This window comes from Aricia agestis, chromosome 17, assembly GCF_905147365.1.
Source record: "Aricia agestis chromosome 17, ilAriAges1.1, whole genome shotgun sequence".
Classification (NCBI taxonomy): Eukaryota; Metazoa; Arthropoda; class Insecta; order Lepidoptera; family Lycaenidae; genus Aricia; species Aricia agestis.
Window position 1 is genome coordinate 6,440,336 of NC_056422.1, and position 26,365 is coordinate 6,466,700.

General features: G+C 35.5%; 2 protein-coding genes across 2 annotated transcripts in view; one reads left to right on the forward strand and one right to left on the reverse strand.

The window, feature by feature from the left end:
* The window catches only part of LOC121735256 (rap1 GTPase-activating protein 1), a 330,446-nt gene that overhangs the window by 43,711 nt on the left and 260,370 nt on the right, over positions 1–26,365 (forward strand). The window lies entirely within an intron of this gene.
* LOC121735658 lies at positions 18,175–25,834 on the reverse strand. The gene is made up of 5 exons (XM_042126559.1): positions 25,829–25,834; positions 25,064–25,135; positions 24,895–24,969; positions 22,831–24,551; positions 18,175–18,273 (listed from the first exon to the last, which is right to left on the reverse strand). The coding sequence occupies exons 2-5, from the start codon at positions 25,128–25,130 to the stop codon at positions 18,175–18,177; spliced, it is 1,962 nt and encodes a 653-aa protein (XP_041982493.1). The 5' UTR covers positions 25,131–25,135; positions 25,829–25,834.

Below are 26,365 nucleotides of genomic sequence, written 5' to 3' on the forward strand. Positions count from 1 at the left end.
AAACTTGGGATGTTTCAAGTAGCTAAACCTTTTAGCAGAAGGAAGATATAAGTTGTAGTAAAACTATGGAATTGGAAAAATATCTTGGAATGAAACACTTGCTTCCGCACTCAGAGACATTTAATGCTGATTAAACATTCATTCAATGAAAAGTTTGACAGATAATGGATAGTGGGCTTTCGTCAAAATCTTCCATTAATTACTAGTATTTAAAATGCTATACTATACTATTTATACTATTGTATAATATTATTGTATGCTTAATAAATAATTTGAATTTGAATTGTTCATCGTATTAAGAACTTTTCTTAACATAGAGTTAAGTCTATGATAAGAAAAGTTCGTTATTATAATAAAATTTAAAGGTAGGTTTAAAGCTACAGTCATACCTACAAAACATATTAAGTTATCTCTATAGTCGCAGACAACCAGACCACACAAGTTTGGAGTGACAGAAGTTGCGAAGTTCGTAATGACTTCCCTCCATTAAGTGCACCGCTATGTGTTTGTTTGTCACCGCCAAAACAACGAATGTGAACTTTCAACTTACTCCTGAAGTACTAAGGGAACGTATATCTATAGCATATAAATTATATCATATATGTACCATCGAGGAAGTTGATTCCTATGCAATTGACAGACCAACGTTATTTGGTCGAATATGTCAATTCAATGTTAATTGTGATCTGTCAGCTGGGTTTGACGTAACGCAACCAAACTACTTAGGTCCCCGATTTGCATAGGAATCAACTTCTCTGATAGTACATACTAGGTTTTATTATTTTAAGTAGGGTAGGTAGGCACTTCTTTTTTGACCTACCTAGATATTATGTTACCCTTCTTTTTCCCTAATCAGGTAAACGTAGTTATTGTACGGGAGCCCTAGAACAATTTTTTTTATTACTATCAAGCAAATTTTTTGTGAGGAGCTTCATTTTGATAAGAAAAACTACATTTTTATTTTCGAAAAATCTCGAGAGTGGTAGCTAACAGACATAGAAAGGATTTCATACTTTGACTTGGTGGTCCTAAAATATGGATTGCTCTATTTGTAGGACAATGTTACTTTTAAATCATATAACTATTAACCTATCAATATACAAAAAATCAGCTTGTTAGGGTTCCGTTATAGGGTTTAGTAGTCAACCAAGTTTTGTTGATTACAGTACCCTATAACGGAACCCTACCGAGCTGATTTTTTACAGCTTAAACTATTAGGGTAGTAACTATTTAAACTGTAAACTTTGTGTATCTAAATTCAGGACAAATATTATTTTGTTATGTTTTAAATATGATAAAAAGTATTTTCATTTTAGGTGCTTCACGTTAGTTGTTTGACATGCTAACTACGAGTACGTTAAATAGCACCCCCACTTGCGAGGACTACGAATTATGATTTTAGCAATTTCGAGAAAATATTAAACTTCAGGGGTGGCAAATCTTTTTCAATATTACGCTTTTTCATCTTACATAATATTAAGTTTTTTTAAGACGCGTAGCGAAAATCTGTGCTGTTTTTTTAGGGTTAAAACGGGACTCTATTACTGAGACTTCGATACCTGTCCGTCTGTCTGTCTGTCTCCAGGCTGTAACTTAAGAACCGCTATAGGTAGACTGCTGAAATTTTCACAAAATCCTCAATTGTATGTGTACTTTAACATTACATAATAAAAATAAAATAAATAATTAAGGGGGGCTCCCATACAAAAAACACAATTTTTTCCCTATTTGCGCTCTATAACGGTACGGAACCCTTCGTGCGCGAGTCCGAATTATATGTAGTTGGTAAATCTAACATTTTAAGACTCGTAACGACAATCTCTGCAGTCTATTATATTTTTTTGATAACTTTAAAAGTCGGTAAATCTAGCATTCCTTAATTAAGTGTACGAACAAATGGCGTTATTAATTTTCAGCGATGCATTTATTACAGTGACAGACGCGGGCGTTGACCCAACTTGAGCCGCATGGCCTCTGAAGCGCTCTACCCTTGCGACATAGCGGCGGCGGCGGCTAGTGTTGTTCTAGCTCTGTCGATAGTTTTCTGTGGTTCCATCCATGTATGTTTTGTTGCAAGTTAATACAATCGATGTGATAAATTAATGTGCTTAAAGAAATAAAAAAATATTGCACTAAAAACTAATATAATATTAATTTTCATTTCGTTTATTAACTCATATAAATTTGGGTGAAAACGTCAAGATTATAATTTACAATTAGCGGAGACTGTGATAAATATAGAAAATTAACTATAATTCTTACTCTTGATTTTCTTTTTGAAAAAATAAATATTTTACTAATAATAATCTAAACACTAAAACTAATACACTTAGTTTTGTGAAACACTACAAAAACTGTCGGTCTTATTCGCAGTTATAAAGTTCTTCGATACAGTTCTTTTGACTTAAATGTAATTTGTCGATATCGAAAACAGACTTCCTTATTGAGTAGCTCGTAACATCGCTGCAATAAATGACCAGATAGGAGCTGAATGCCTCTTTGTACTTGATGCCTATTTTTATAGACCAGACGAACTACTCGGTGACAATCTCTACATCGATCAAACTAACTCAAGAGGACATTGTTACTTTTTCTTTAAAAGGAAAACGGATTAAAAGTTATCGGAGCGAAAAGATAAAAGTTACAAAAAAGTTTCAGCTCCCCAAAATTTGTATGAACGTAACTGCGACATTTCAGAGTTATTTATATTACAGGATCACGTGAAACTTTGAACATCGGAATTAAAATTAAAAGACGTAACATTCTATGTACAACATTCCTGCTAAATAACACCTCGCTGCCTTTATAACAATTTACAGCCCCAACACAAAGTACTTATATAAATTCTTGTCAATGCTAATATTATTAATTTAATAGGAAGAAAGGTATGTCTGTCATTAAACCTATTTTTGTTTGTCTCTTTTTTATGCAATAATTTTTATGCAATTAAAAATTGCCGGCCTTTTAAGAGGGAATAGGGTAATAGGAGAGGGAAGGGAAGGGAATACGGTAAGGGATTGGGCCCCCGGTAACTTACTCACTCGGCGAAACACAGCGCAAGCGCTGTTTCACGCCGGTTTTCTGTGAGAACGTGGTATTTCTCCGGTTGAGCCGGCCGATTCGTGCCGAAGCATGGCTCTCCCACGTATGAGTGTGTGTCTCCCAGTGTTACCACTGCACACGTCATAAAAACCAATATTGACTAAATTAGATATTGAGATACATTAACTACGAGTATTAGACAAAGACAGGATAATAATAACACCACTCACACACAGACTAGGTAGTCAAAATCCCAGAAAAGAAAGTAAAAACAAATTTAGGCACAACGAACGAAGTTGTGGAAAAATCTAGTATAGTGTTTTGATCAGACATTTTACTGTTCACATTAGTCACTTTAAGTAATACTTGCTATTTGACCGAGCTTTGCTCGGTATTCGATAAAACACGAATAAAATGTCATTTTCTAAAAATGATTCCTAGCTAGATCGATTTATCGCCCCCGAAACCCCCTATATACTAAATTTCATGAAAATCGTTGGAGCCGATTCCGAGATTCCAATTATATATATAATATATAAACACACCGGCAAAATTAGAGGAACATAACAAAATTTTCAATTTTTTTTTAAATTGTTCACTGATTTTTATATATTTATTTATTTATTTACTAATTGATTATTAAAAAATAAATTTTACATAAATTTAGGGCATAAAAACGTGAAAAATAGAAAAAAATCAGCAAAAATCAAAAAATTAAGAAAATCTTTGAAATTTCAGTAGTAAGTTTTTAAGATAAATTCTCCATTTTTATTAAAGAAATGCCATGTTAAAAGCGTGTAATGCCTTCTATGGATCTCAAGAGGGCCTGGATACGCCATTCCATGCTTGCATTTTAATTGTCAATCTTTTCCTGTGGGATATTCTCCTACTCCTCCAGTAGCGCCAACTCGAGCTCCTGGACACATTTTGGAGCTGGAGTTTTAACTCGTACCGTTCACCCATTGATGTGCCACACGTCTTCAATCGGATCCACATCCTTAGACCACGCTGGCCTCTCCACCTGGGCTACGCCAGCATCGTTTAGGTAATAATGTCCGATTTTATTACTCTATGGACGCACATAAAATTGAAATTACTACCTAAAACTATGTAAAAGGCACACCATGCAGTTCCAGGATATCGGTGCTATAGCCCTGTACTGTCAAAGTACCATCATCTATAATCATCAGCTCCATGCGGGCTCCAAATCATATGCAACTCCAAACCATTACGAAGCCTGCATCATAGGCCACTGTTTCCGGTAAGTTTGATGGCCTGTAGCTTTCCTTCTGATTTATCCACATTCTTTATCGCCTGTCAATACAATGTACATAGAATTTGCTCCCATCACTGTACAGCACAAGATTTCACTCACTTGTCTAATTTTGATGTTCACGCGCAAATCTTAGCATGGCTCTTCGGTGTCCTGTCTCAAGTTTTGGTGCCCTTGCTGGCACTTTTGAGTTTAATTTAACTTCTTTGAGTCTTCTTCTTACTGTACAATTACTTACACGTTCATCTTGGACCTGTTCTGACAGGTTTCGTGTCTGCATAGCAGTTTGAGGTCGATTTCTTAAGTTTTGTTTCCTTACAAAATGGTCATCCTGAACCATTGTCACCCGATATCTGCCTTGTTCTCGTCTCCGAACGTAAGATCCAGTCTCTCTGAAGCGTTGAAAGTTACGATGAACCACGGAAGCCGACACACCTAAGGCCTGACTGACCGAACGGTAGGTGTGACCTTTCGCTATCGTGGTTACAGCTCTAGCTGTCGCAGATTCTGGGAAATCACTAATTTTGTATCTAAGCAATGTGTTCTTCCAAAAACCAAACAATCAAATGAGCTGAGCATACCTTGCACCCCGCTAAAACGCCATTCTTATCAGGAACACTTACAACGTCAATAATCGAAAAACACTTATTAGGGCATAATTGCTATAAAAACCTGTCAACTTGCCAGTTTTGTTCAATATTTTATTTCTTGAATGAGCTTAGAAGCTATAAAAAAGGCTTTCAGACAGCCCGACCCACTTGAGTTCAAGTTTTGGCCCTTTTTACCTATGTTCCGCTAATTTTGCCAGTGTGTGTATATACAAGAATTGCTCGTTTAAAGATATAAGATTTACTTCGGATATATACATTGTCTTTAATTCCAGAATATAATTTACAAAAGTATTCTTAAATCAACAAGTTACCCCCAGTAATTTCGTTTGTATAATCTTTGCGGAGACGAGAGATTTTTTTCTAAATAATTTACTTTTGTGAACAGAATCTTTGTTAAGCTTTTTAACAATTGATGACTGGGGCTTCTGGGTAAATATTTCTTCTGTGTAAAATCATCGACACCAGCATCCATATCCATGCTAATATTATAAATACGAAAGTGTGTCTATCTGTTACCTCTTCACGCCCAAACCGCTGAACTGATTTTACTGGAGATACTTTGATTATGGAGACGTGGGAGAGCCATGCTTCAGCACGAATGGGCCGGCTCGAACAGAGAAATACCACACAGAAAACCGGCGTGAAACAGCGCAAGTGAGTGAGTTTACCGGAGGCCCAAGCCCCTACCTTATTCCCTTCCCTACCCTCCCCTATTACTTTCCCTTCCCATCCCTACTCTCGGGTATTACCCTATTCCCTCTTAAAAGGCCGGCAACGCACCTGCAGCTCTTCTGATGCTGCGACTGTCCATGGGCGACGGAAGTTGCTTTCCATCAGGTGACCCGTTTGCTCGTTTGCCCCCTCATTAAAAAAAACTTTGAGTCCTGGGAAATTATATCTAAGAATACTTTTAATCCAGGAAAAATGTACGGTTCCCGCGCGATAAACAAATTTTGGCGCAACGGAGTTGCGGGCTTCATATACAGTGTGTAACAAAGTGATAATACTTTAGGGTGTGTACGTGTCCTTGTAGAGATTTCACTGTGAAAGTAGCAGCTCTGAAAGACGAATTTTTTTTTTTCACTTTTGTATGGGCAAGAGCCCGAGCGTCACGAGTTTCCCCATACAAAAGTGAAAAAAATTTTTGGTCTTTCAGCGCTGCTACTTTCACAGTGAACTCTCTACAAGGAACACGTACACACCCTAAAGTATTATCACTTATTTTTGTTACACCCTGTATAGTTTACCATAAGGCTGATTTTAGGTCTACCATACGCGCACTGTCGGCGCTGATGTCCCGAGATGTATGAAATTTTAGGAAACGTTTTTGGATAACGTGAAGCGGTCAGCGCTGATATTTCATATTTCATTGTCGGCGCTGACGGCCAGCGTGTGACTAAAATCAGGTTAGGTTAGATTAGGTTAGGTTAGCAGCAGCTCGGGGTGCTTCAGCTAACTGAGGCACATTCCCAACCCGGGGCACCCATGATGGGGTTCCCCTGCGCATCAAAAAAAAAGGTTAGCAGCAGATAGCAGGAGACCTACGGGGAAGGGAAGCCAGTCTCGCCAAGCTGGTCTAATTTGGCACCATTAAAATGTTTCTACAACAAGGGAGAACCTTAGCAAGGGGCATCTCTATACAGACAGTTAAATGAGAAAAGTAGGTATGAATTGTAATTTTTTCACTTTTGTATGGGCAAGGGCCCGAGCGTCACGAGTTTTCCCATACAAAAGTGAAAAAAAAATTTGGTCTTTCAGCGCTGCTACTTTCACAGTGAACTCTGTACAAGGAACACGTACACACCCTAAAGTATTATCACTTATTTTTGTTACACCCTGTATAGGGGGTTTCGGGGGCGATAAATCGATCTAGCTAGGAATCATTTTTAGAAAATGTCTTTTTATTCGTGTTTTATCAATAATCGATAAACTGAAAAATATGACTCTTCCTGACATCTATTGGCGAATAATAATACTATTTTGTGAGCAACTAATTGCTTTAACGACACAACAACAGCTAAAGCTATTCCAGCAGATGGCGTCGGTCATCCAGGTCACAGTATAGCAATATTAGATATGTCATATTGCTATACTGTGTCCAGGTACTTCCCTAATTATATGTGTGACTGTCACATTGGATACTTCTCTTCGCACTTTCAAGGTGTATAAGCTACAATCACGAAGCTAAAACAAAGGTTACAATATATTATATCTGACTAAGGTATTTCTCACTTTATTATCCGAGTTTTATTCGTATCTCGTAATATCGTAAATCTTTCGTTTTCGTCTCAAAAGAATATTCGACTATTATTCAGATTCATACATGAGAAAATTGCATTTACTGTGGCTTTTATTTCTATTCACTAAAGTATATTCTTTATTCTTTTTCGAACCTTCTTCGCTTAGTTTCAATAACGTTTCAATAGAAGATAAGTCTCATATTTACTTTGAATATGAATTTGGTATGAATGTGAGATTAATAAGCTCTGGATCAATAAAAAATACACTTTTTATATTTAAAAAAAATTATAATATACGGTCGAATTGAGAAACTCCTCCTTTATGGAAGTCGGTTAATAAAAGTACAGTGTTCTCGTAGGTACTGTATTTTCGTGGAGCCGTGTCGTCAAAACCTAGTTCCTAGTAGCAATCCATACTAATATTATAACTGCGAATGTATCTCTGTCTATCTGTCGTCTGTCTGTCTCTCTGTCTGTCTGTCTGTCTGTCTGTCTGTCTGTCTGTCTGTCTGTCTGTCTTTCACGCCAAAACTACTGAACCGATTGCAATGAATACTTATACACAGATATTCTAGAGCCTGAGAAAGGACATAGGCTACATTTTGATGAGGGGAAATATCTTATTTCCATAAAAATATCGATGAAACTAGTATACAATATACTGAAACATACAACCAACTATTGGGATTACAACGAAATTTTGTATTTTATACAGTGTCATGTGTAACAAAAATAAGTGATAATACTTTAGGGTGTGTACGTGTTCCTTGTAGAGAGTTCACTGTGAAAGTAGCAGCGCTGAAAGACGAATTTATTTTTTTCACTTTTGTATGGGCAAGGGCCCGAGCGTCACGACTCACGAGTTTCCCCATACAAAAGTGAAAAAAAAATTTGGTCTTTCAGCGCTGCTACTTTCACAGTGAACTCTCTACAAGGAACTCGTACACACCTTAAAGTATTATCACTTATTTTTGTTACACCCTGTTTATGAAAACACATTAAAAAGTCTCATATTCAATAATTACACGATGAATAAATAAAGGAGTATTATTTTCATTTCAGTAATATTGAATTTCCATATGCATTCGTAAATATTGCGTTTAAATCTCAAACTGTGAAAAGAGCCAAGCTTCAATGGCCTATAATGAGCCGTGCTTTGCATCCGAATAAATATAAAACATGCCATTCACAGCATTCACTATTCACGCTCGCTGATTCATGGTCTAGGGATCAAATCCAGGGCTTACGTCAGCTTAGGAACAGAGTTCTCAATATTAGGATCTAATATGCTTCTGCACGAATTGGCACACGTTTCTTTCTCGCTGCCTAATCTGGGTGCACAGTAGTGCACCCGCCGAGACGAGCCAAGCGAAGCGCAAGGGCACTAGCCACCTTTTCTCGAAGTGTTTCGTCGTTTTTTTGAACCCTCATAGAGTTGGTTTCCGATGTACCAGATAGTTCATATTCTCAGGATATGATGTCAATAGTAGACTTATCGCTCGCGTGAATCAAACAGGACTTCTGTATGAAACTGAATGCAACAGAATTTCTGCCAGCCGAAATTCTGCGACTTATGCTCGTTTGGCTTCACCCTAAGTTGCAATAAAAATAACCTTTTTGCTTTTCTCTAGATACAATAAATGTCTGATTAAACAGAATTTGATATCCATTCAGAGCAAACGAGATGGCTATTGTTACAAAGGATATGTCAGACAATTGATCGATTGTAATTTGTATCGGGTGTTGAAAGACGGTTTTGAGTTCGATCCCACACTCTTGGTGGTCCTGACTCGTGAATCCTGACTCTATAATCTACATACAAGTAAGTAGGACTAAGCCCAAATTGAGGCTTAATAATCAGATATAGGAAATAAAAGAAACGTAAAAACATGTAAACCGAGTCCAGCTAGGTCGATTTTAATGAAATTTTGTATGGGATTAAAAGTCCATGGAAAAGACGAAAAGGCTTTTCTAGTTTATTTCATTTAACAATTCAACAGTCAAATTAAACATTAATTTTCTTTAGCTGTTCACAACAATGCGAATATCTTTCACACCAAGCACAAAGAGATCAAAGTTCAAGCTGAAATTTTCATCAAAGAAGCTTTATGTTGAGAGAACTTCAGCTGTTAAACTAAACGCCCGAAGTCAAACTTAAGTATTGTTTAGTTTTAAAATCTTAGTTCTCTCTACGCTTCTAGAATTTGCATTTTTATGACTTCTATTTTAATACAGTTTGAGTTCTATTTTCTTGTAAACATCTTTGTTCTATCTGATTTAAAATGAAAATTATTAACAGTTTTTTTGAGAGATAAATTATGTCTGTTTAAGGAATTCAAACCTTTGGCTTATTATACAAAATTTTGGCACGGACATGAACATGGATCTACTCGACTAAATAATAATAGCTCCCACACCGCTTTCGGTGACGGTGGCCGGTTTCATTGAAACCAGGCCAGCTACGCAGGAGTAATTGTATAGTGCCCAAGTGTGTGCGCAGTACACAAGAGCACTCTCTATTCCTTTACTCTCATAACCCGTGGGATGGAAGACCGACACGACTAAAGCAATATAGGGCACATACAGAAAACAGTTGTAAAACAAAGCATAAGAGGCTTGTTACACCTACCGAGTATAGAGGCGAGACAGTGCTTTCGGCCAATCAAATTGTCTAACCAAATGGTCTAAGTTTCTGTAATAAGTTAGTAATCAACAATGTATGGGATTTGTCATAACTCATGGCGCTTGCGATGCTTTGGGATCCGACCAAATGAAAGCGTATTTACTATTTCCTCTTAAAAGGCCGACAACGCACTTGCAACTCTTCTGTTGTTGCGAGTGTTTATGGGCGATGGTAGTTGCTTTCCATCTGGTGACCCGTTTGCTCGTTTGCCCTCTAATTTTATTAAAAAAAGAATAAAATTCGCAATAGATGTCTTAGTTCTGGAATTTCTGGACGCCATATTCGCGAGTTCGAAATTCGAATTCGCAACAAGTGTAACTGTTGCCATTTACTCGCCATGTTTTTGTCATTAAAGCATTCTCCCACGTTCCGAAATTGTCCATTGTTGTGCTGATTACACCATAAGATACACTTTATTGGTGGTAGCGTTGCGTGTTATTAATAATAACCTTTATCAAACTTTGATTAATGACTTAAGGCAGGGGTTCCCAAACTGTGCGCAGAGGCGCCCTGGGTGCACCGTGGAAAGGCAAGGCGCCGCGCGCCGCGCCGCCGTGAGTCGATCCTCCATCATTATCCATATTCCATAACCAGATATATTATAAAATAAAATTATTATAATATTATGAATAATACAAAGCAGGCAGATGACTGTGTTACACCATCCTAACTACGATACACCTCAATATAAGTGTATCCACACCTTTATTTTAATATTCAGAAACCCAAGTGTGCACACAGCTTTACCGCGCTGTACCGCACACGGTGCAAGATTTCAACATCAATTCGAGGGAATATCCAAGTCAGCAGAAGCGGCCACCACCATCGTGCGACCAGCGGAGGACCTCATTCTTTTACTCCACTTCAGTAGGGAATCACTCTTAGTTTGTAATTCGTAATTAGTAATTTTAATTAATGTAAAAGTTATAATTAATAAACTATTATTTAAAATTTGCTTTTTTTTGGCACCCACGGCTGCAGCTATCGTTACTGGCGCAGTCTTGTGGATCTATTCGCGGGCCGGTTCGCGAAATTCGGGATAATCATCATCGCGACGCGTACCACCCGTGTGGTAGAAGAACCTACGGTTGCAGCCTACGGGGAATCCAGACATTGATTCGGCTGAGAAAAATGCAAATGTATGTACCTTGAATCTTTCAAGTTCCTTACCAAACCTATCCATAAGTTTCCTATTAAATATAAGTATTCCTTATACCATAAAAATTATATTGCATAATTTTTGTGTTAATTTTAGAATTAGGTAGATTTATTCTTTTGATAGAAATTAAATCGTTTAATTTTTGTGTTAATTATAGGATTAGGTAGATTTATTCGTTACATAAAAATTAAATCGCATAATTTTTGTGTGAATAATAGGATTAGATACATTTTATTTTTAATTAAAGTTATTTTAGTTAAAAATTTAATTTAAGTAGTATTTCAAAATTTTTCATCCAAGAGAAAATAGTAATAGTAGGTTAAGTGAACGTAGTTCTAGTAGGAATAGTGCTTTTGACGAGAACAGGGATTTTTCAGAAAATATGTCTCAATACGAATTAGATAACATTTATAAATCAATGAGGATGTTACCCGAATTTGACGGGAACCCTCACGTTTTAAATCGTTTTATTAATCTTTGCGATCAAATAGTTTTAACTCACCTAGGCACCCAGCCAGAACATAATTTAGGTAATTTAGCTCTACTTAATGGTATTTTAAATAAGATCACTGGTCCCGCAGCTAGATTAATAAATGCAAGTGGCATACCAGAAACTTGGCAGGGCATAAAAAATGCTCTCATAAATAATTTTGCTGACCACCGTGACGAGACAGCACTCTATAGTGACCTTTCGATGCAGACCCAAGGTTCCAGTACACCACAGGAGTTTTATGAGCGTTGCCAAAATCTTTTTAGCACGATTATGACATATATTTCTTTGCATGAAACTGTCAGTACTACTATTGCGGCTAAGCGCACATTATATCAAAAATTAACACTGCAAGCTTATTTGCGAGGCCTTAAAGACCCCTTAGGTTATAGAATTAGGTGTATGCGACCGGAATCTATGGAAAAAGCATTACAATATGTACAGGAGGAATTAAATGCATTATACATGCAACATAGAAATGATAGCAGTCATTCGAGCAAAAAGGAAATTAATAATTCAAACCAGCATAGTCAGAATTTGCCTCTCAATAATTTTGTTCCTAAACCATTTAATTTAAATACGTCTAATTTTCCGCGACAATTTGTGAATAATTTTCAGGGTCCTTCAAAATTAAATTACCATCCCCAAATGCAACAGCAACGTGGTCCCACACGTACGCAGCAAATAATGCGTGCCGTACCCCCAAATTACAACCCCCAAAGTAATATGTTCAGAATAAATAGGCCTTTCATGCTTCAAAATTATAATAATAATTTTAATCATCATAATCAGCCCCGTCCCATGAGTGGCGTTAGTCATTTTGTTCCGAGAGTTTTGCCACCAACCCTTAGTGGACACGATTGGCGTAAATCCGGCAATCCCCCACCAACTAATTATTTGAAATCGCGTGAAATGAATTATAACGAATTTGACAATGAATATAATGACTTATACGAGTATTACGACCAAGACTGTTACTATTCTGACCATGACCAAAATTATTTGACATGCGAACAAACTGACTACTATGAAAATCATGATCCTTACCCTGAAACAGTGCAAGTGACTGAAATTGAAAACCAAAATACTGCTGACGATGTAAATTTTCATCAGGCCCCGAAATTAGAAAAGCCAAAATAGAAGTTAATTTTCATATTCAGAGACAATTAGGTTATATTCAGATATCCGATCCACCCCTTAAGTTTTTAATAAACAGGCGCTAATCAGTCTTTTATTAGCCCTGAAGCTGTACAAAAGTATTTTAGCCATATACCATTAAATTATGATCCTTTCGAAGTTACAAATGTGCACGCTACCAGTAGAAATAATTATTCTATCACTTTACCTTGTTTTCCGGAATTTCGAGATAAGGGTGATTTAACATTATTCGTATATAAATTTCATAACTACTTTGACGGTTTAATAGGCTTTGATTTATTGGATGTCTTTGGATCAAATATAGATCTGAAAAATAAAAAAATAATTACCCGTAACGCTACAATTCCAATTCATATGTATGACTCACGTAACGCAAATTTATACGAGGAGATTATTCCGGCTAACTCATCAAAATTAGTTAGATTACCTATCAACTCTTTAAATGGCGATGTTTTAATTGAAAAGCAAGTAATTTGTAACTGTTACATTACCGAATGTTTAACGAAAGTAATTAATAATCGAGGATGGGTTGAAATAACCAATCCTACGCATAATGACATTATATTTTCTATGAATAAACCAGTAGAAGCAGAACTCTATAATGTTGAGAGCCAGCCAGAAACCATATCTGAACGCGCAAAAGAAGTCATATCTCGCTTACGGACAGATCACTTAAATCCAGAGGAAAGTGCTAATTTAATAAATTTATGTATTAATTATTCGGACATATTTTATCTTGAGGGCGAGTCTTTAACATTCACAAATAAAATAAAACATAAAATTCAGACTACCGATGAAATTCCAGTTCATACAAAAACTTATAGGTATCCTTATGTTCATAGGCAAGAAGTAAGAGACCAGATTAAAAAAATGCTAGAACAAAATATAATTAGGCCATCCAATTCTGCTTGGAGCTCTCCAATCTGGGTAGTGCCTAAGAAGGCAGATGCTTCCGGCAAAGTTAAGTGGCGTCTTGTAATAGATTTCAGGAAGGTCAACGAAAAAACCATAAATGATAAATACCCCATTCCCAATATATCTGACATACTAGACAAGCTAGGAAAATGCCAATACTTCACTACTTTAGACTTAGCTAGTGGGTTCTATCAGGTTGAAATGGACCCCCAGGATATTCACAAAACCGCGTTCAATGTTGAAAACGGCCATTATGAATTTTTACGTATGCCTATGGTTTTGAAAAACTCACCTGCAACTTTCCAGCGTGTCATGGACAATGTTCTAGACGGATTGCAATATAAAATATGTGTAGTATATTTAGATGATATTGTTGTATTCAGTACCTCCCTTCAGGAGCATATTATTAATTTAAGAAATGTTTTTGATAAATTACGTTCATCCAATTTCAAAATTCAGCTAGATAAATCAGAATTTCTTAAACTTGAAACAGAATTTTTAGGCCATGTAATAAGTAACGAGGGCGTTAAACCTAACCCTAATAAAATTCATGCTATTCAAAATTATCCACTACCGAAAACCACAACCGAAATTAAACGTTTTCTAGGATTAATAGGCTATTACAGAAAGTTCATTCCGGATTTTGCACGTATAACAAAACCACTTACTCAAGGTCTTAAAAAAGGTTCCAAAATTACTTTTGATAAAGCCTATACAGAATGCTTTGAACATTGCAAAACCTTCTTGACAAACGATCCCATTTTACAGTATCCAGATTTTTCCAAAGATTTTATTCTCACTACCGATGCGTCAAATGTTGCTATTGGTGCAATTTTGTCGCAAGGAACAGTAGGTTCAGATAAACCAATAGCTTATGCCTCCAGAACCCTTAACTCCAGTGAATGTAATTATAGTACAATAGAAAAGGAATTGCTTGCAATAGTTTGGGCTACTAAATACTTCAGACCTTATTTATTCGGCCGTAAATTCAAAATCATCACTGATCACAAACCGTTACAATGGATCATGAACCTAAAGGAACCCAGCTCGCGTCTTACGAGATGGCGTCTTAAGCTTTCAGAATACGATTTTACTGTAGTATACAAGCAGGGAAAAATTAATACTAATGCCGATGCACTTTCCAGAATTGAATTACATAATGATGAAACGAACTCTATAGCAGTAAATGTGTCAGAAGGATCTCACGATTCAGAAGATGAATCTAGGACAATAACGAATAGTGTGTCCTCTTCAAGGACCGCAACTGCCAGCAAATCCTCTTCAAGGCAGCTACTGCTAGTGAATCCTCTACTGTACATACTAGCCACGAGGAACCTATATTAAATATCCCAATCTCTGACGACCCATTAAATAAATTTTCTAGACAAATAGTACTTACCGTTGTAGGCGACATTAAAGGCCGCACCGTTGTCACCAAACCATTCGATAACCATACGCGAACATCTATTCAGTTATCAGAATCCAGCCTAGAGGTAGACGTTATTAACTCCATTAAAGAATATGTTAATCCTAAAATTAAAACTGGTTTATTAATAAATCCAAATGAAGCTATGTACAAAATAATTCCTATAATACAGAGAGCTTTTAAAAATTCATCTATGTTCCTTACCGTGACAAAACGCGAAGTAGAAAATGTACGTGAATATTTAAAACAGCAGGATATAATAAAAAAATACCACGAGGGTAAAACGAACCATCGAGGTATTACCGAAACCTATTTAGCATTAACCAATAGATATTATTGGCCAAAAATGAAAGAAAGTATAACAAAATTCATTAACTCATGTACCATATGTGGACAAGCAAAATACGACCGTAATCCCATACGACAACAGTTTCAATTAGTTCCATCTGCCTCAAAACCATTAGAAATAGTGCACATAGATTTACTTACAATCCAAAATGAAAAATTTCTTACAATTGTAGATGCGTTTTCGAAATACGCACAAGCCTATCACTTACGTGACTCTACTGCTGTCAGCGTTTTACAAGGTTTACTAAATTTTTGTACTCACCATGGCATACCGATGACAATAGTTAGCGATAATGGTACTGAATTCACGAATCAACTGCTAGCGGAATTCCTGAAATTACATAAAATACAACACCATAAAACAGCCCCTCACGCACCAAACGAAAATGGAATAGTTGAACGTTTTCATTCCACCATTCTCGAACACCTTAGAATTTTAAAATTAAGTCACACATCGGAATCAATAGTTAATTTAATGCTTTACGCACTTCTAGCATATAACAGTAGTATACATAGTTTAACTAAATGTAGACCTATTGAAGTAATTACTGGACACTTTGACCCACGAGATGCTTTTGATTTAGACATTTCCACCCAGCTTCTACAACAGTACATGACTAATCATAAAGACAAAATGACTTTAGCGTACAAGACAATACAAGACATATCTAATGACTCTCGAGAAAATATGATAGAAAACCGAAATAGAAATAGGGAACCTGAAATTAACTACTTACCTGAACAGACAGTTTTTATCCAGAATCCAACAGCTTCACGACAGAAACTAGCCCCACGTTATACCCATGATGTAGTTATGGCTGACTTACCTATTCATATATATACGAGGAAAAAACGAAACCCAATCGCCAAAAATAGACTCAAAAGAGTACCTAAATCGGCGCAATTGTTACAGGAAACTGCTGACCCTCTTTCTTCTCCTGAGCGTCGTCCGAGCACAAGAGATAAAACTTGAAAGCCTAAACGACGGACCTGGAATTTTACCTTTTAAATTAGGATCCACTAGGATCATTTCCCATCATCATACCTTTTTAAATAAAATTAATCTTAAAGAATTAGAGTATCAAATTAAGTCTATCGATATTCAATTAGATTCCTTTACTCAAGAATTTCAGAATAAAACTAAATTTTTTCTAGAACCCCATATAGCATACCTTAAAAATAAGCTTACTGGACACAAATGTCTCTAGCTGATTTAAAACACCTTTTAAATCAGCTAGAGACATTTGTGTCCAACCGTGCGAAAAGAGGCCTTATTGATGGTCTTGGCTCAGTAATCAAAAGTGTCACTGGTAACTTAGATTATACTGATGCTATTCATTACAATGAAGCTATTAAAAAATTGCAGGAAAACGAAAATAATTTGATAAATGAATTAAACAGTCATATTAGCTTATCTAAAAATTGGACAGTTCAGTATTCAAAAATTATGGAAATTATTAAAGAAAATCAGAATAAAATGATGAACATGGTTAATAAAATTAATGATTACAATGTAAAGCAGAATTTCAGTTTAGTGAAATATACTCGTCTCACTCAAATACTCTTAATATTGAGTGACAATGTAGATTCCATTTCACAGGAAATAATTAAGTTGCAGAATATTTTAGCATTTATTAAAACTTCCACTTTACATCATTCAGCTTTAGATCTAGCTAACATACGCTCTATTTTAAGCAAACTGTCATCATTGTACGGCAGTGAGCGTATTCTTAATTTAGATGTAAGAGAATACTATGATATAATTAGAGTAGGCTCCTTTTATGTGGGTAATGAAATAGTTTTAGTTTTTAAATTTCCAATATTTCTAGCTAAGATATTTACTTTATATAAGTTATCTATAGTTCTGTGGCGGTACCCACAAGTTACAAAGTTCCTAATAAGCACCATGAGATCCTCAAACCCACCTTTCCATTCCTAGTTATCCATGAGAAAGAATTCAGGTACATAGAGGCAGAATGCCCGAAGGCCAACAAGTGGCATATCTGTAAGGAACAGCCGAACCCTCTCAACCAGCCAGAGGACTGCGTGCAGCGACTAATATCAACCCAGGAGCGAAGCCCTTCGTGCAAGCCCATCACTGTTACCCTGAGCCATGCAGCATTTGAAGAATTGGATGAGAAGCACTACACTGTCAGTTTTCCTGAGCCAACAAAAGTCCACATGTTCTGCGAACGTCACCAGTACGAGACTCTCCAAGGCAGCTATCTTGTCATCATTCCTAAGCAATGTTTTATGGAGGCCCCAGAATTTACCATTTCGAACTCCAAGGATCGTCTAAAAGGCCAGGCGCTCAAGCTACTGAATATGCCCAACTACACGACTACTGAAGAAGACTCACAGGCTACTCTTACACTAAACTCAGTAAGCCTGAAAAATCTACAAGAAATCAATACAAGAATCTCCATGCAGCAACCTATAAAACTGAAAAATGAAGACAACTACGGTATCTATCACACTACGATACCTATGTATGCATTGATACTATTAAGTGCATGCGCCCTCACTAGCGTGTACTTATGGAAGAGATATACCAGATCCTTGGCTGAAACATCAAAACCGAATGACAATAGCAAGATAGAGATGCCAGCTGTCTACGCTCGACCTAGAAGAATAGATCCTGATCATCCTCCAGCGCAGTTTACGACAACAGTCTTCAACAGGCGCTGTTCTACTGGGGGAGGTGTTACACCATCCTAACTACGATACACCTCAATATAAGTGTATCCACACCTTTATTTTAATATTCAGAAACCCAAGTGTGCACACAGCTTTACCGCGCTGTACCGCACACGGTGCAAGATTTCAACATCAATTCGAGGGAATATCCAAGTCAGCAGAAGCGGCCACCACCATCGTGCGACCAGCGGAGGACCTCATTCTTTTACTCCACTTCAGTAGGGAATCACTCTTAGTTTGTAATTCGTAATTAGTAATTTTAATTAATGTAAAAGTTATAATTAATAAACTATTATTTAAAATTTGCTTTTTTTTGGCACCCACGGCTGCAGCTATCGTTACTACTGTCAAAATATTTGTTTATTATTATTTACTTGCTTAACCTAACTATAATCATTAAATGTGTTTATGTATATTTTTGTAATAGCTCTAGGTAGAGAAGGGCGCCGTAACAAAGTATTGACTTGTAAGTGCGCCGCAGGCTGAACAAGATTGGGAACCCCTGACTTAAGGGTCTGTTATAGCTCTACGATATGCAGTAATATACCGCTTTGAGTATAAATTCAGTAATTACCACCTGCAACTTTTCGCCATCGTCCAACGCGAAAAATATACCATCCTCATCACCTTGATGAGTGACAGTCTTCCACCGTGAGTTTCTCGCGTAACTTTCTGCCGCGCACTGTAAAACTCTGGAACAAACTGTCACCGGCAGTATTTCCGGACCTATACGACCTGCAAACCTTCAAGAAGAGAGCGTATTCCCTCTTAAAAGGCTGGCAACGCACCTGCAGCTCTTCTGATATTGCGAGTGTCCATGGGCGACGGTAGTTGCTTTCCATCAGGTGACCCGTTTGCTCGTTTGCCCCCTTATTTCATAAAAAAAATCCCAAAGAGTTGCTGCAACTAGTAAGCATTCTTAGTTTTTGAGTATTTTCCTAGTATCTGCTATATAAATAGAGTCAAGATTCCGCTGCCGAACGTGCTCAGCGGCCGGCGCGCGGCAGGTTGAGGAAATTGGAAAAGTATATCAAATACTCACACGACGTTATGACGTTCTACTTGCAATCATTTAAGTACCTGTATTGACTTTTATTCACATACAGTAGGTTCTGAAATATAACACAGTGTTCGTGACGTCATTAAGTATCGACACCATGCCATACTGATAATTCGTTCCGAAATCTTTGCCTGTGTTTGTTTCATATTTCATGTCAGCATCGCAAATATTTCGTCTACTAATAAACTATAATTATCATTGCATAACTCTTAGTACAATATTATGGCGTCGGATATATGTCGTCATGAACACTGGGTTATATTGAGAACACACATATCGAAAGGAGTTTAAAATCAAGCAATTTGAATTACGAATACTAACAAGAAGCGTATCGATTGTCGTACAAACACTCAGACGTGTAAACAAATTAGGTTGGTAAGTACGTGCCGCGCCTAGGGACTTTCTATGAAAATCTAACACGTTCGCTGCATGCTCCTCGCATATTAATACCCGTACAAATATTTGATATGGCATGATAGTTTCACTTTTCGTCTACATTGAGGTATGTTCTACTGTGAGAATCTTATAAGCCCTACGTTTGTAGGGGGCGATTCCGCTAGAGACGACCCTCAACACGAATTTTTAAAGTATAGCATTTGTTACGTTCTTTTATTGAATTATAAATAAAAAGATGTATATTTACTAGCAAAAGAACTTTTATGAGTAAAAATTGTAATTTGAATGATTTAGAGCATTTTGAAGTGATATCATCTAACGGCGCGAGAAAAACTGCTTATGCCACACATGATCATTTTTACTCTAAATCACCATCTCGAAGTTAAATTTTAATACATAATATTGACTGTATAATATAAGTTTCTATTTCGTTGCAAAAAAAACAACAATTTTGAAATAGTTTTCAAACATTATTAAAGGAAAATTGCCATGGTTGCACCCGCGATAAAAAAGGCACAAAAGTTTAGTTTTCTCGCTAAAATATGTTGTTAATAATTTAAAACTTTGTGAAAGTAAGGAGAAATGTGAGGGAAATTAGAATTAATGATTGTAACAAACTATTTTATTATTTTTAATACAAAAACAGAACCTTTAAAGTGGTTGCGCCCGCGATCGAAGCAGTACAATTGGAAATGCAACAAATTATTTTTTGACTATTCTAGTGATTTTCGTCTTATTTTATATCATTTAGGTAAACAATAACGTTAGATTATATTTGTTATTATTACTTTACATGTAATTACAAGATTTATAAAAATTTGAATGGAGTCACATCGTGTTTTATATTTTTCTAAATATTTCATGTAATACTTAACAGATGTTTCAAAATCATGATTTATATTCTTTTATTTTTAAATATTTTAGAAGAAATGCTACAAATGATAGGAAAAATAATTAATATTTAATATTGTTCTTTGAAAAAAATATTTTTACTTATAATTCGCCCATATTCTTTTAAATTATAAATATTAATTTTGAATTAACCGAAATACAGCACACCTGTGCTGTAGTTCGGTTTTATAACAATACATCGAAAAAGGTTTGCTTAAGTTACATTATTTAATTGTTTTTAGTGATTTAGATGATTTCTTTTCTCAGATCGATAAATGACTGATAATTAAAAAATAAGAAAATTTTAAATAGTATTATTACAATTTACTAATAATATTATGTATTGCATATCAAAAATGTAGAAATTAGTGGCAGACTTATGAATAAATTCATTTTCTTTAGACTCGTTGCGCCCACGATATTCTGATGTTGCACCCGCGATCGTGAAAATTGTTAATAATTCCTAGTACTAATTACTCAAATTAATTGTATCTAGTTAAATAATTTCTTTGTCTTATACACTTTTGAAATATGGGTTAATAAATTACTAAAAGTTCCACAATTAGCAGTATTCTCAAATGAACCCGTCCGAGTTCTTAATAGAGGACCAATTTAGTTGCACCCGCGATAGCACTTCAAACATGTTTTGTGGCTTTTCTTAGATTTAATTTTAGTTTTCATTTACAATTTATGATTGAACTAGTTAAAATGTATACCTTCAAAAGATAATTTATTAATAAATGTGTTTTATTTTGTCAGTAGGACGCTTTAAGTGCGTCAAAATGTTGCACCCGCGATAATGGAATCGCCCTAGGGTTACGTACCCAAGGGGTGAAAGCGGCACCCTATTATATAAGTTGTTATTATTAGATTGTGATTTGTAATAGAATCAAGTAACCAGTAACCAGCATATAATAATAATAAGTATGTATTTTTATCCATTACTGGTGTAAAAACGATTAGGAAGAAAAATAACTTCCATAACCTAAAAAAATATTGTTTACATTTTTGCTTGGCGTAAAGTCATAGATGATATTATTATAATTTCAATATTCATACACCAACCAGTTTACAGTATGTTATTAAAATCTGAAATAACCGAAAAGCTTCATAACTCATATTTTTACAAGGCTTAAGCGCAATATCAGGATTTTCCTACAATAATATTTGGGTGGTTTTATTACGCCGCTCTTTCAATAATAAAACGAAGATTGACGTTGAGCTACTGAATAGAATATTGCTAGTGAATAAAACAGGTTAAGATGTCAGTGCTACAAAATATAGTGGAAAATTGATCAAAGAATATTTTAAGGATAATTATTAAGTATTGATTTCAGCCAGTGGCTCGTATTTATTGTCTTTCTGAGTATGTATTTAAACGGCAAAGCAACAAATTTGAACAGATTATAATAAGCTTATATATGTAATTACGGTTTATGTAGGTCTATTATGATAAAATATGTATAAAATAATTATATATAACTATTTATTTAATGTCTTAACCAATTCAGTCTCAGAATGCGCCTATTCTACACTTTCATCATCAATCATCACCCTAAGGTTGGCTGGTAGAGAACAAAGAGAATATAATCACTACGTTTTAAGAGACCGCACTACCATAGAAACAGTTGAGCTCACGCACACATCGACAGTTAGACTGCAAACTAGTACCAACCTAGAGATTTCTGATCACCGACAAACAGTACTGCCAACCTTCAGACAGATCATAATTTGACAGTTCTAGTGATGTGGACTAGTAATTATGATTTATTATCGAATATCGATACTAGTGTTGGGCCTTTCTATTGATAATATCCTAGGGGTAGGTAGGGCCTCGGGGTTTTGTTTCTGGGTAAAAGTGAATGTTACACAGAAAGAAAATACTTAAACATGGATAATCAAACAAAAAAAATCAAAAATCCATGTTTAAATATTTAATATAATATACCCGTGTAACATATTTAAAAAATACACAAGATACAAATTTAGTGGTCTTTATTTTGTTGTTGAGCTCTTTAAATTTTGTCCGCGACATCAATTTCGGATTTTGAGAACTCAGTATTAAATATTTTACAAGATTTTCTTATAAATAATTTGCTCAAAAATGTCAATAAATATTCATGAACAGAGTTAGAGTAAACACTGCACTTAAACCATTCCATATTGCAGTGGACACTTAATTGCAAGGTACAATATTGGGCAATATGAAGCTGATGTAGCTCAGGCAAAATTGTACTTTCATAAACATTTTTTGCTTCACTCACTAAAATACAAAGTTCTTTTTTTGGATAAGTAAGAGAAATTTTATCTTGCCACCATTCTTTTAATGATATAAATTTGTATAATGGCTCATTTAGATCTGGATTTTCTTCTTTAAGGAAATATTTGCAACTTTCACAATCAAATTTTTTAAGAACTCTTGCAGCTAAGTATCCACTAACATATACAATTGGTTGTTCCTCAAAATTGCAAAAAGAAATTTCGACATGTTCAATCTCGGGTTCTTCGGGCAGCGACAGCATAGGATAACAAACATCTGCCTCTTCTTTATCAGAATTCTCATTCAGACACGTAGCTTCAAGCATTAATTCAGACTCAGATTTTTTAGTTAATTCTGCATGAGATATAACCAGTTTGTTATAGTCAATTTCACAATTTGAGCCACGACTATGCGGCCCTGTTAATCCAGAAATCACACTGGATTTTAAAGCAGCATTAAAATGACTGCATGTTGGATTTCTGTTTGTTATGCTGTGCTGTCTAATATTCCCAAACAAATTTTCCAAGGAATCTTGGTTATGTTGGCGTAAATTTAAATACTTGAAACTAGCTTTTCTGTGTAAAAAATTCCAAATATCTTTTAATGACTTTAAAGAAGTTTCTAAACCCTGGATGCAACGCACATTTCTCAAACGTATTTGAGAGTCTGACTTTAGAAATTTAATTGTATGAATATACTTTAAATAATAATTCCAAGATTCCACGTGTTTTGTTTTTTTTGAAACATTTTCCCTGATCCCTTTTTTTACATCTTCTGGCGATTTTGGTCCATTTGTGCAATCAAAAAGTTTGTCCATTTCTTCAACAATGTAGGCAGTATCTTTGATCTCTTCTGAACGTGGGTCGCTCCATGCCATCATCTTCAAAACCGCGGCCATCGTGTTGCTTAATGCTTGAGCTGCATATTTAACACGCATTTTAGTTTTATATGTAGGGTTCACAACTGTTGATGTGATTTTCTTGAAATTCAAAAAATTCCTATTCCTCTCTTCTGCTTCTTGCAAATGGCACCATTTCGCCCTTTTCCCTTTGTACTCCATAATACCAGCTTGTAAAAAATTGTTTCTTATCGATTTAAATAGATGTGGAATATCAAAAATTATGAATACTTTTTGTTCATCAATAAGAAAATAGTTGGCTTCAGTACTCAGGCCATTAAATTTTCTTAATAAATTAATAGCACCAATATTAGTGGGGCCTTGGTCACAAACAGTCGAAAGAACATTGAATCCAGCCTCTTGTATGGCTCTCACAATATTTTTTATCAATACTGCTAACTTTTCACTTTCTATTGTTCCTTCAACAAAATAATGCGCTACCGGTTGTTTAAATTTCTGTTTCAGGCCTTGTATCATGAATACCAAGGCATGTCCTGCAATTTTGTTGTTTCTGCCCATACTTTCACCAGTTCCCAGGTCAACAAAGCCTTCAACCTTATCTAGTGATTCATTATAGATCAGTCGTTTCTTCAAGGCAATCTCATCAAACAACACACAGTATTTTTCGTCATCTTCCATTTCTACAGATTTTTCTTTTAATATCTGTATAATCTTAGAATGAATGCCAGGTTCCATAGGGATTTCTTTTAAAAGCCTTTGAAGTGATCGTGTGCTTGGGAGTGGTAACATTTTTTGCAAATACCGGTATGCTTTAGGAGAACGCTTAAAAATAGACAGAGCGTAGGTTTTGTTTTGCGGTTGCCATCGTTTTCCGTGTGGGGCTTTTTTGTAATTTTTGACTGCATTTTCCACAATCGATTTAAGGATATCAGAGTCTAATTTATCCAAATTTAATAAAGACTTTGCCATTCTCCTTATCGTGATTTTTGATTCTTGTAGACGTTTTAATATTCTCCTTTCTCTTTTTGTTAAAGTTATTTCATCTGTAACAAAAAATACACATTCACAGATCAAGTACATGAAACTGTAGATGACGCCCGTTGCGCTCTCCGTTGCGCCAAAATTAGATTATCGCGCGGGAACCGTACATTTTTCCGGGATAAAAACTATAATATGTCCTTTCTCGGGACTCAGAGTATATTCATGCCAAAAAGCAAAATCGGTTCAGCGGTTTGAGCGTGAAGAGGTAACAGACAGACAGACACACTTTCACATTTACAATATTAGTATGGATGGACAATGCATTTTCCTTTCCCCTAGATTTTCTAATGAAAAAGAGGTTTGTCCTGTGAGTAATAAGAATGTTAATTTGAATTTGATACATACCATTTGTTCGACTTTTCCTTGATGTTTTATAGCCTTGCACCAGAATTTCTTCACCCCCCATCTGCATTGTGGTTCCTGGAATATATATGAATTTTCAAACAAAATCATTATAGTTATAATTTTCATAATAACAGTTATATGTTTTTTTAACAAAAGATTCAAAACTTACCAGTCTTGCATTTTTTTGGTGATACAATGTTCTGAACCGAAATTTCATCGTTCGCCGTAGGATACATTTCTTCTGAAATTATAGGTTAAAGTTTAATATAGGAATATGTTTGTTAATTATTCTATAAATCATTTTTCTGTTCCACAAAATATAACTCTTCCAACAACTTTTGTTAGAAGAACTAATATTGTTGTGGTATTTCTGTTACTTTTTATTAATTAGGTACATAATTGCTTATTGTTTAAGCATTATGAGTCACACCCAGTAGGTAAGAATATAATTTAATTTTTCTGTTTGTGCATCTTTTTCTTTTTGGTTCCCTGGGTCCGGCTCATGACTGTTGCAGGCGTCGCCAGCATTATATTATAATGTCATTCGGTGTTTTATTATTTTACACCTCGTCGAGGTCAAATCCATAAGGATAGCGGATAAGGATAGGGATTAAAAATTCCCTTGCTGTACCTAGCAAAACAGACAGACCATTCCACAGGTACTTTTCTCACACATTTTCTTATATTATTAAAGTGTGGGGCAACAAAAAACAGAATTTTACCTTGAGTGGGTGTTAACCCATTCACCGCCAAGTGCTGCACATATGAACAATACTGAGGTGCCACATACTTTCTTTTTTAAATTTTAATGTTACATTGCAAGGAAACACAAAAACAAACCAGCAGCAGCAAAGAAGCATTCGAAAAAAACGACGATGTTTTATCATTGACGGTGAACGGGCTGCAATGAAGTATAAATAGTAGTATTTCTTACCTCCTTTTTTTCTTTTATATGTCAAGTGTGTAGGAGTTTTCGAGGTTGAAGGTGTTGGTACAAAATTATCAGTACCATATGTTTTATGGACATTAGTAAGCACTGGTCCACCTGAAAATTAAAATCATTTTTACTTAACTTTATGATAATTTCCACAGCTACTCCATAAAACAGAAAAATAAATTTAGCCAAGTGCGAGTCGGACTCGCGCACGAAGGGTTCCGTACCGTCGCGTCATAGATCAAAAATAGGCCAAAAATTGTTTTTTTTTGTATGGAAGTCCCCCTTAAATATTTATTTTATTTTTACTGTATTATTAATTGTTAAAGAACACATATAATTGAAGATTTTGTGAAAATTTCAAGTGTCTACATGTTACCATTACTGATATCGAGCAAGAAAGGCAAAAAAAAAACATGTTTGTTGTATGGGCGCCCCCGTTAAATATTTATTTTATTTTATATTTTTTAGTATTTGTTGTTATAGCGGCAATTAAAGAAAAACATAATCTGTGAAAATTTCAGAAGTTTAGCTAAA